A 10,869-nucleotide genomic window follows, 5' to 3' on the forward strand; every position below is an offset into this window, starting at 1 on the left:
TCCCAGATGTTCACCAAGAAGATTGTCGGCACGGCCAACGCCACCGCTGGCGGCTGGGGCAACCTGGGGGGCGGCGTGACGCAGCTGGTGATGCCCCAGATCATGCTCGGCTTCCTCTCGGCGACGGACAATGACATCGACCGCTCGTGGCGCCTCTGCATGATCGTGCCGGCGGCCCTCCACGTCATCTCCTCCATCGCCGTCATCACCGGCCGGGACTTGCCCGACGGCAACTACCGCGAGCTCGAAAAGTCGGGCGTCAAGGAGAAGAAGAACGGCTTCAAGACTTTCGCGATCGGCGTGTCCAACGTCAACACCTGGATCCTCACGATCGGCTACGCCTTCTGCTTCGGCGTCGAGCTCACGATGAACAACAAGGCGGTGAACTACTTCTACACGTGACCGCGTAGTACGTGACTGCGTAGTACTCCCATAGGTGCCTAACACGAACAACAACGTACTCTTATAGGTACTACGCGGTCACGCCGCAGATCGCCGGCATCCTGGGCTCGTGCTTCGGGCTGATGAACTTGTTCGCGCGCTCGTGGGGAGGCATCCTCTCTGACGCCATGAACGTCCGGTACGGCATGCGCGGCCGCTTGTGGTCCATGTGGGTCGTCCAGGCCCTCGAGGGGATGATGTGCATCATCATGGGCCAGGTCACCATCGACATGGCGTCGCCCGACCGGATGCTCAAGCCGGGCTCGGACGACTTTGTGCGGCCGGTGTATAACAAGGACCCGTCCGTGCAGCCGCAGGACGGCATGTGGGGCATGTGGAACACGACGAACCCGCCGACGGGCTTCCCTTACACGTGCGAACCACCCGACCCCGACCTCTCAGACACCGCCCTGCTCGCGCGGAAACTCCTCTCACCGCTTCCTTCGCGGCGCAGGTACAACACGGAGTACACCTTCACCATCAACTCCACCAAGTCGGCGTGGGTCAAGCCCTGCGGCTCCAACTCGATCAAGACTCCCGACACAGGCGTGCTCTTCTACGGCACGGAGAACGCGATCGAGCTGCCCTTGCCGACAACCTCCAACTTCATCGTCGTCGGCGACGTGATGGACGAGGAGTGTGTCCGCAACCAGGGCACGCTCGGCGTCACGATGGTGGTGATGGTCCTCTTCTCCATCTTCGTCCAGGCGCCGTTGCGACCCTGGCCGAGATGCCGCCTCGACCCCCCCCCCCCCCCCTAGCCAGCGGCTAACGGTCCGCCCCCTCCCGCCACAGATGGCGGAAGGCCTCCACTTTGGCGTCGTCCCTTACGTGTCGGCGCCAGCCCTGGGCGTCGTCTCGGGCATGGTCGGCGCGGGCGGCAACTTTGGCGCTGTGATGGGCTCCAAGTTCATCGTGGGACCTCCCAGCGTCGGCCCCCCCTCGGTCGACAAGGGCTTCATCAACCTCGGTCCGCGTCGTGCCAGCCAGCGGAGTGTAGGTTCGCCGCCACGAGAGGCTCGCCTGATCTGCCCCGGCCCGTCCTCCCCGTCTCACAGGCGCCATCATCATGGGCACCTCGCTCCTCTTCTTTGGGATGTACTTCCCGGAGCACGGGGGCATGCTCTTCAAGAAGGGCGCCCTCGGCAACTACGACCCGCAGCTCTACAAGCCCGTCGACGGAGAACGCGGCGCTGACCAGATGGACTACTCCAAGGCCGCGGACAAGGTGACCAAGAATGGTGCGAGCGTCTGAGCGAGCAACAAGAACGGGCGCTACCGCGGTGATCACCTCTGTTCGTCGGCGCCACGCGCGTGAGTCGCTCGCGCGCCGCGGTCCCGACGAGGGCACGAGACGCTCGGACCACTGAGGACGCCGCTTGTACACTTTGTAGCCGCTAGGACGCCTTAGGAAGCTCACACGTCGCTCGTCACGTGTGCTTTCGTCCGTGCGTGTGTGAGTGGGCTCGTGCACCGGTGCACGCCGTCTCGGCCCCATGCGTGTGAGTGAGCGCGCATCCCCTGAGGACGCGCCCCAGTCCCGCGAGAGGCCTCATAGCAAATGGACGGCGCGCCTGTACACAAACTAACAAACAGTGAAACGACGCCGTGGTGACCTTCCAACAACAACAACAACAACAACAACAACAACAACAACAACAACAACATGTACATGTACATGCACAGTTCTCAGTTGCACATGCAGAGGCTTCATAATTGTCGCGAGCGATATGACGATCGGCTGGCGACCCGTTAGGGTCGACAGTTGAGCTAGGGAGTGTTGCGATGACCGCCCAAATGCGAACGCAGGAGATAAGTTACTTTGCGGCGACGTTCCGAGGGAAGGATCAAGTCGCCGCTCGGTTTCATTAGAAGCTCCTTGTCACGTGAAGTTCTACGTGCGTCCACGGGGCCAAGGCGCGGCCGAGCTGTTGGAGAGAGACAGAGGTCTCTCTCGTTGCGCGTTTCAAGCCTCGACACACTCGCCCGAGCTCCACACCGGCTCCCTCGTCGGCTCGACTCGTCGGCCGCTCTCAGTCCACTGTCCTGTGTGCGCGTCCAGCCGCTGCGGTCATGCGCACAGCTCATGATGGCAGAAGCCTCTCGCGTGTTGCCCGGGGGCGTTGGGTTCGGAGTTAGTGCATTCATCGAACCACAGCCGGGATGGAAGCTTCCTGCTTCCATCTGATTAATTTTCCATGTGAGCCGATGGGTGAAGGGGAGGGAGGACGCGTGGTGGCGCTGGCCTGGAGTTCTGAGCTCACCCATTGAGGAAGTGAGGTACTGCTCCGCCCACCCTGATCCTGCTGAACAAGCTCCTCTTGTAGCTCGATCGGTCACACCGCCACCACCGCCGACGTCTCCCACCCAGTGAGACGATGGAGAGGGGGGGGGGGGGGGGACACTGCTTCGGCAGCGTGCACCTCGATCCTGTACCGTGTTTGTTATGACCCCCCCCCATGAACACACCAGCGAGGGAGGGCGAGACGATCGAGAGGTCCCGTACCACGCGAACTCGTGACACGTCAAAGTTCGGCGTTGACTTGAGCACTGGATGTGACACCGTTGGCTACCGGCCGGACCAGCACCGGCCGGACCAGGTACCTACTCGAGTACGACCGACCGACCGCTACCGCCAGGGCAGCCCGCCCTATAACACAGCGACAGAGCGCAAGCGAAAGCTTAGCACCCACACCCACACCCACGCCACAGAGAGTGAGCGCTCACAGCCACAGTCAGATCCGTCTCGACAATGACAAGCCGACTCGAGGCTCGAGGAGACCCAGGGAACACGCTCAACCATACTGTGTCGGGCGGGGGAACCACCGCAGTGTCGCGACTGATGGAGACCGGCTCGACTCGCTGCGCGCAGGTGTCCGCTCGGTGACGACAACTTCCTAGCAAAGACGCCGGGTGCGCTCGTAGCCTCACTGGCGATGTCCGGGGCGTGGCGGCGGATTGTACTGGCGGCTATGATTCTGGACATGGCGAGTGCTGTCCAGCTGCCTCGACCAATGCTTTCGCCGCCACTGGACTGGGCTTTGAGCTCACAATGATTCAGGCGGAGTCCGGCATTGGCCATGATGCGCTTCACGCGCCTGTCGACGTGGAAGCTGCGTATCTGCGGATGCTTGCTGGCCTTCTAACGAGCTCTTCGCTCATGTGTGAAGCCGCAGTGACGCAGGCTAAATATCTCACGTGCATGAGGATGTACATTATGGGCGGCCCATGGCCCAAGCTCGGCACGACGATGGCCGGCCATAAACGTTTGCAAAACGTTGCCACGCTCCTCCTCAACGCGCGCAGTGCCAACGTCGCTGGAAGCTACGTCGAGTGCGGCGTGTGGCGCGGCGGAATGTCCATCTTTGCCAAGGCGGTGATCGAGGTTTATCAGATGCAGCGGCGCGTGTACCTGTGTGACTCGTTCCAGGGGCTGCCTCCACCTCGTTCAGGTAGCCTGCGACCGGATGAGACCATTTACGCGTCGAAGAGTCTCAACGCCACGCTCGCCAAGGGCGAGGACACTGTGACGCGCAATTTCTACCGGTTTGGAGTGTCTATGGAGGGGGTGCGAATGGTGCCGGGATACTTTGTTGACTCGTTGCCGGGGCTGCGTGCCGAGCTCAAGGGCCGCGGCGAGCGGCTTGCGCTGCTGAGGCTGGATGGCGATATGTACGACTCAACCATTGACATCTTTTACAACCTTTACGACCTGGTCGAGGTCGGAGGGTTCATCATCGTTGACGATTTCGGCTGGCACGAGGATCTCATGGAGTCGTGGGGCGCGAAGGACGCGGTGCTAGACTTCCGCGCCGTGCACGGGATCGAGGACGACGCGCACATCTTCCACAACATCGACGACGCTGGCGCATGGTTCCGCAAGGCACGCAACGTCGAGATCCGCCACCATCAGTACAAACGAGGCGTCAAGGACGGCAACTACAGCGCACTGCGCCCAATGCCATTGCTCACGGCAAAGGACTATGCGCACCTGAGGCACAAGTGGGATCGGGCAGGGTAGAGTTGTGCGGCGGTGTGCACCCGCCCTCTTTCTCCGGTTCGATTTCAAGCTGGGAATAGGACGGGAAACACAAAATTCTCGTGCACGTGTGTGTGTGTGTGTGTGTGTGTGTGGTGTGTGTGTGTGTGTGTGTGTGTGTGTGTGTGTGTGGCGCGTGCTGTGTGTGTGTGGGTTTCTATTTGGCATTTCCATTCGGCTTGCGTTCAACATAGACAGCCCTTTTCCCCTTTCCCCACACCGCGTCGTACTCTACAGCCGTCGCCATTGAGAGAGAGAATCGTAACAGCTCAGGCTTTCCAGTTCAAAACATCAGAGGGTTTTTTGTTCCAGCACCACCTTGAGCACAGCATGGTGACGGAGAGAGCGCGCACGCACAGGAGGACGTCCCGCTCGGGCACACTGATCACCACGAGGAACATGGGGGGAAAATGCACATTGCGTTTTCGGGCACGCGTCGCACAGGAGCCACTGATCGGCCAGCGATGCAGTGCACACCCCGAAGGAAAAGGGATGAAAAATTTGAGACTCGTCCGAGCGCTCCGGCATGGCATCGTGCGCTAGAGCCAAGGTCAGCGAAGCAGCGACGCGCAGACCGCCTCTCCCGCCGCCGTTGCAACCTCGTGAGCAGAGACCACTCTGCCATCAGACAATGTTGCGTGTGTTTTTGCGTTTTGGAGAAGAAAGACTTGCACGCACGCCGCGTGGCCCTGGTGAGCAGCGACGAGAAGCGGCGTGACTCCTTCATGCGTGCTCAGCTCGACCGATGATGGGCACGCAGCCACCAAGACTAGGACGCAGTCCACATGGCCATTTTGCGCTGCAAGATACAGCGGGGTGTATCCTCTCCCCACTTTGAGATCTGCCCTTGCACCGGACCGAATCAGTGCCTCGACACATCCCACATGCCCAAATCGTGCTGCGACAGCAAGCGGCGTCACCGGATGGTTGCAGCACTCGAGCATTGATGCTTGATCGGGGCGTGCTCCACGGTCCAATGCCGCAAGAATGCCACGCCTGTCTCCCATACTCGCCGCCTCAACGAGGATCCGCTGAGGGTCATCAACGACGATCGAGTTCAGCGCATCCACGAGCGAGCCCATGTGGGCAGTTTCGATGCGTCTTTGAGCTGCAGCTATGTGCAACTCCATGGCGGTCGGCAGTCGGCAAGTTTCGTCCTTGATGCCCCAAGAACGTAAATCATCAGCGAGATCTCGTCGGAGAAATTTTAACCAGATACCCGAGGGAGAGACTGTTCTTCACCTTCCTACATACATAGAGAGTACGTACATTAAAATCCCTGTGTGGAGGCGGCGTGCCGTCCTCCCATCCCTCCCTTGGTTGTCTGTTTTCTTTCTGAGAGAGTACGTACCCGAGGGTCTATCTATCTAAGGTTGGGCGTTATTTGAGCGCGAATACTTGTGACAGGGTCTGTGTACGGTAGTCGTTACTGTGAGTGATTGGCTTGAGGGGAGCACTTGGAGCACTTGGAGTGCGGTCAGTAACCGCTCATCTTCACCCTTGGGGACCCGGCCTGCACACAGCTGGGGACCTGCCCAGGCACGACGGCAAGAACCCAAGGGTGAACCGCTCATCCAGGGCGGGAACCAGTGAGGACGAACACGCGGGGAGCGGCAAGCTGGGCAGGCGCTATCGCCTTCGCCTTCGCCGCCCCGCGCCAGCGCGTCTCGCCAGCACAGCTGGCACGAGCCCGCCCGCCCACGTCGTGCCCCACCACCCGAGCCCCCCCCTTCCCGCGCCTGCACCAGGACCACGATGCCGCATTACGACTCGCCCGCCTCTCCAGCCGACACGCCTGTGCAGACCGGTGACTACGTCAGCATCCACTGGGACGACCTCACCATCGAAGGCACCTCAGTCAAGTGCCCGCCGCACACGGCGCGTGCCAACTCCTCGCCACCTCCCATCCTTCCCGCATCCGCCTCTCCCCGTCCGTCCCGCCTCACCGTGCCGCCGCATATGGCTGGCGTCCACCGCCGCCCCCCCTCTCGCCGCGCGCGCCACCGCCCGCCGCAAGCCGCCCTCAGGTGCCGGCCAAGGTGACCTCGGTCTCCACAGAGGGCTTCACCGCCGAGATGCTCTTCTTCCAGCCGCCGTCGAGTCTTGTCCCACGCGATTTTGACTATCTCTTTGACGACCCGGACTGGGAGCGGCTGGAGATTGGCGAGATGAGCGAGCGGCAGCGCCTCAAGTGCGTGCCGCTCCCGGCAGCGGTTCCCACTCTCCTTCCCCTCCACGCACTCGCGCACACACACACACACACACACACACACATGCACACTGCACACGCACAGACACAGCGCTGCCTTGGTTTGACCGCCTGCTGCCTCGCTCCGGGCCCAACCGGCTCGCGCCACCCGACACGCCGACGACACGGGCCGACGACACGTCGGCTGACACGCCCACCGACGCGTGCGCAGGTACCTCTTCGACGAGCTCAAGCGTTTTGCCGTCCTTGTCAACCAGCAGCTGGCGCCGACGAACCTCGACCGCATCGTGTCGGGTGACTTCTGAGCGCCTCCCGAGACGCCCCCCCCCCCGCCGCCGCCGCCGCTACACCGGCGATGTCACCCGTGATGCCTCACCCGCCTGCGAGAGGGAAGCTGTACCGTGTTTGACCCGCCGGTCGGCCGCCCTCCTCGGTAGGCAAGCTCGAGACGCGCGGCGGGCTCGTCGAGCTGCAGCTCTGCTGCGCCAGACAGGGCCGCAACGGCATCTGCGCGCGGCCGGTCCGCTTCACGGCCGGCGGCGTCGAGCGGACGGCGGCGACGTTGGGAAAGGTGCAAGAGTACCTGGACGAGCTCGCCGCCGCCGAGCCGTCCGGTGAGGGCAGCCGCAAGGTGAAGCGCAGTGGATCCGGCTCGGGCAAGTCCCCGTCCTCGAAGCGTGCGAAGGGCGTCTCGCCGTCGCCCGAGGACGACGACGACGAGGACGAGGAGGAGGGCGACGAGGACGAGGAGGAGGGCGACGGCGAGGCGGAGGAGGAGGGCGAGGGGGAGGAGGAGGGCGAGGAGGAGGATCCCCTCTCCTGGCTCGAGCCCCTCGGGCCCCGCCCCCTCAAGGCGATGTGCAAGGCGTTGGGCTGCTCCCTACTGCGGCTTCGCCCAAGGCGCCCTTCCCCTCAACCTTCTCGAGCCTTCCCGCAGGCGATGGGCCTCTCCTACTACGGCTTCGCCGAAGACGCGAGCGCGATCGCCGAGCTTCTCCGCGACCGGGGCGGCCCCCACCATGCGGCGCTGCGTGAGGCTTGCCGGGCGGCTGGCTTGCGCGTGGGCGGCAAGGCTGCGGAGCTGGCGGCGAGGCTGAAGGAGTCTATCGGCTTGGGCGGCGAAGGGGAGGAGGAGGAGGAGGAGGAGGAGGAGGAGGAGGAGGAGGAGGAGGAGGAGGAGGAGGGGGAGGGGGAGGGGGAGGCGGACGAGGGGGCGGGCGAGGGCGAGGGGGAGGGGGGGGAGGAGGAGGAGGAGGAGGAGGAGACGGCGGCGGCGAGGAGGGCCAGCAAGCCGGGCCGGCTGCGCCACGCGCCCGACCGGCTCAAGGCCACCGCGGACCCGCGCCCTCTCCCGCGCGCGGACCAGCGGCGGCAGCCGCGAGGGGTGGAGTGCGGCGCGGCAGCCGAGGAGGCGGCGGGGGAGGAGCCCCCCCCCCCCCCCCAGCCGGGCAAAGGAACGAGCCGCGGACGCGGGTCACGATTGCTGTAGGAGGCGCTCGAGGCGGACTCGCGACCAATCTCGCAGCGCAAGCGGCCGCGCTCCGCGGCGCTCGGCGCCGACCAGCTCGCGCGCGAGCCTCGAGCGTCCCCGCGTCTCGCTGCGGGTCACGGAGAAGATTCGGCGGTGGCAGCGCCGCCGCTCTCGGCGCCGCGCAGCGGCCACGCCTCGTCTGCACACCGCCTCCTGAGCAGACCACGTGGCCGCGCCCCGGCGGGCAAGGTCTGGTGTATGGAGGCAGGCGAGTACATCGACGAGACGGAGGCGGCAGCGGAGAAGGGGGCGGCGGCAGAGGAGGCGGTGGCAGAGGAGGCGGCGGCAGAGGAGGCGGCGGCAGAGGAGGCGGAGGCAGAGGAGGCGGAGGCTGTGGCGGAGGCTGCGGCGGGAGAGTCTTCGGTCCAGGCGGCGGTTGAAGCGGCAGTGGAGGAGGCAGTGGAGGAGGCGGCGGAAGTGGAGATGACGGAGACCGAAGCGGAGGCGGAGGCGGTTGCAGAGGCAGCGATGGCGGAGGAGCCGGCAGCGTCGGAGGTGGAGACGGCGTCTGCTGCATCGCGGCCGCCGACGCCGCGGACCGAGGGCGGCACGAATGCCCCGCGCACCAGCACGGCTTTCGCGGACATCACCTCCGAGACGATCGTCGCGCAGAGGCGCTTGGTGGCGCAGGCGCGGCTGACCCTCGAAGCTGACCTGAGGATGCTCGAGCGCTCGCCTCCGGTGTACCGCCCGCCCTCGAAGGACGTGTTTGCGGACAGCTTCGACTACGCGGGCGAGCAGGCGACGTCCTTTCGGCAGCACGTGGAAGAGGCAAAGCGGTTCCTCGAGGACCTCGAGGCGGCGCGCGAGCAAGCCAACAAGAGCCGCTCGAGCGCCAACGCGGCGCAGGCCGTCCTCGATCAGTTGCAGCAGGCTAAGGCCCACCAGGACCAGCGCCAGGCCAAGGAGGAGGAGGCGCGAACCACCTTCGCCACTCTGGCCGCGGCGAACGCCAAGGGCGACTACAGCGGCGCGCACAGCGCCGCGGTGGCGTACGCGGCGCTCGCCGAGGAGGTGAAGAACCTCAAGGACAACGAGTACGCCGCCAAGGAGCGCATCCTCGCGCGGGCGGTTTGACGCCAGCGACGCATCGCCCCTCTTTGCGATCCTTTCGGATGGGAGGGCGATTACTTGTCGCAACCAGGGAACGCAGCTCTGGCTGTCAGTCTGTCAGTCTGTCAGGTGGCGCAACTGGTCGCATGGCAGTCGCACACGTTACAGCGCGGCGCACAGCGGCAATATGGAGTCTGGCTTGAGCCTTGCGCAGCTAGAAGTAAGTTTGCAGCAGCTTGTGAGTTGTGTCTTGAGAGTCTTTTGCGTTGGCCGTGTGGGGATCTCGCATGTGTGAGAAGGCAGAGAAGGGAAAAGACGGGACAGCGGTGTGCTTATTCACGAAACATATGTATAGAAAAATGTACAAGTTTACAACTTTATCTTGGATTTTATGGATTATGGTCGTTTTAGCCGTCGGGCATCTGCAGGGCGACGACTGCCGCAGCGACAAGCCTTCTCAGTGCCTGCACCTCTTGCGAAGCACGTTGCCGCCGCGCCTCGTCAACGGGCGGCTCGAGGTCATGGGAGACATGCGCGAGGAGGCGCGACACTTTGCACTCGAGCAGCGACACGAGCACCGCGCGCTCGCGCTGCTGCGCCTCGCGCGCAGCCGCCGCCTTCTCGCGCTCGACGCGCAGTGCCTCGCCCTGGACCGCCGCGGCGTCGTGCGCCGCAGCGAGGCCCGCGCGCATGGTCTCCACCTCGTCTTCGGCGGAAGCGGCCGTCTCGCTCGCCGCCTGGAGCTGCCGCTGCGCCGCCTCTAGCTCCACCTCGAGCCTAGGACAGCGCGCAGCACCGCCGTCACACCTCGGACCATTATGCTGGGTGTCGAACGGCGCTCCCCGCGGAGACGCCTGCGAGACGTCTCGGAGATGCCCCCCCAGCCTTCCTGGGGCTCGGTCAGCTCGAGGGGCGTGCCAGTCGGCCCGACGGCCGCAAGCGAGCGGCGCGCCAGCGGCGTGGTGCCGGTGCCGCCGCCGGTGCCGCCGGTTCCGCTCGACCCGTCGCTCGAGTGGCGGTGCGCCGGTGCAAGAGCCGCCAGGCCGGTGCCGGCGCCACTCGACCCGTCGCTGGAGCAGCGCGAGAGGCTCCCGAGCGGCTTCGCCGCTGCCCCGTCGTCCGCCCCCTCTCTCGCGAGAAGGGGTGTTGCCGCCTCGGCCGCCGCCTCGGCCGCCGCCTCGGCCGCCGCCTCCCTCCTCTCCACCTGCAGCCGCTGCGTGTGGATCAGCTGCGCCGTCTTTCGGTCGAGTGCGTCCTCCAGCTCGGACAAGCGCCGCTGCCGCGCCGTCGCCTCCTCACGCAACCGCACGAGGGCGGCGTCCTAGGAGACGCACCCCATGGTTGATCAGGCTGCGGAGTAGGCCGAATTAGGGGAGGAGGGCCGGTGGCCAGTAGTGGGCGGGCGGGCGGGAGGGCGGGCGGGCGGGTGGGAAGGCGTTCGGGCGTGCGTGCGGGCGGGCGGGGGGCGGGGAGGGAGGTATCCCTCTCGGCGACGATGCGCTGCAGCTCTGCGACGGTCTCCGCCATCTCGTCGACCTGTAGTTGGCGAGATCAGCCGAGATCAGCCGAGATCAGCCGAAATTGGGGGTGTATAGC

At 65.0% G+C, this 10,869-nt stretch overlaps 3 protein-coding genes across 3 annotated transcripts; all 3 read left to right on the forward strand.

The window, feature by feature from the left end:
- Positions 1-6: 6 nt before the first annotated feature.
- On the forward strand, positions 7-1,696 carry EMIHUDRAFT_246224 (hypothetical protein; the record flags this gene model as incomplete). The annotated part of the gene is made up of 5 exons (XM_005767379.1): positions 7-398; positions 470-814; positions 896-1,142; positions 1,237-1,411; positions 1,500-1,696. 5 exons carry the CDS (start codon positions 7-9, stop codon positions 1,694-1,696), a joined length of 1,356 nt encoding a protein of 451 aa, XP_005767436.1.
- Positions 1,697-3,493: 1,797 nt separating this feature from the next.
- On the forward strand, positions 3,494-4,462 carry EMIHUDRAFT_246225 (hypothetical protein; the record flags this gene model as incomplete). The annotated part of the gene is made up of 1 exon (XM_005767380.1): positions 3,494-4,462. The coding sequence occupies one exon, from the start codon at positions 3,494-3,496 to the stop codon at positions 4,460-4,462; it is 969 nt and encodes a 322-aa protein (XP_005767437.1).
- A 1,773-nt stretch (positions 4,463-6,235) lies between these two features.
- EMIHUDRAFT_246226 (hypothetical protein) lies at positions 6,236-9,297 on the forward strand (the record flags this gene model as incomplete). Its single annotated transcript, XM_005767381.1, has 8 exons — positions 6,236-6,342; positions 6,498-6,671; positions 6,901-6,983; positions 7,127-7,320; positions 7,627-7,790; positions 7,971-8,073; positions 8,179-8,409; positions 8,764-9,297. 8 exons carry the CDS (start codon positions 6,236-6,238, stop codon positions 9,295-9,297), a joined length of 1,590 nt encoding a protein of 529 aa, XP_005767438.1.
- Between the last annotated feature and the right edge of the window lie 1,572 nt (positions 9,298-10,869).

The sequence above is a fragment of the Emiliania huxleyi genome (assembly GCF_000372725.1).
Source record: "Emiliania huxleyi CCMP1516 unplaced genomic scaffold EMIHUscaffold_498, whole genome shotgun sequence".
Taxonomy (NCBI): Eukaryota; Haptophyta; order Isochrysidales; family Noelaerhabdaceae; genus Emiliania; species Emiliania huxleyi.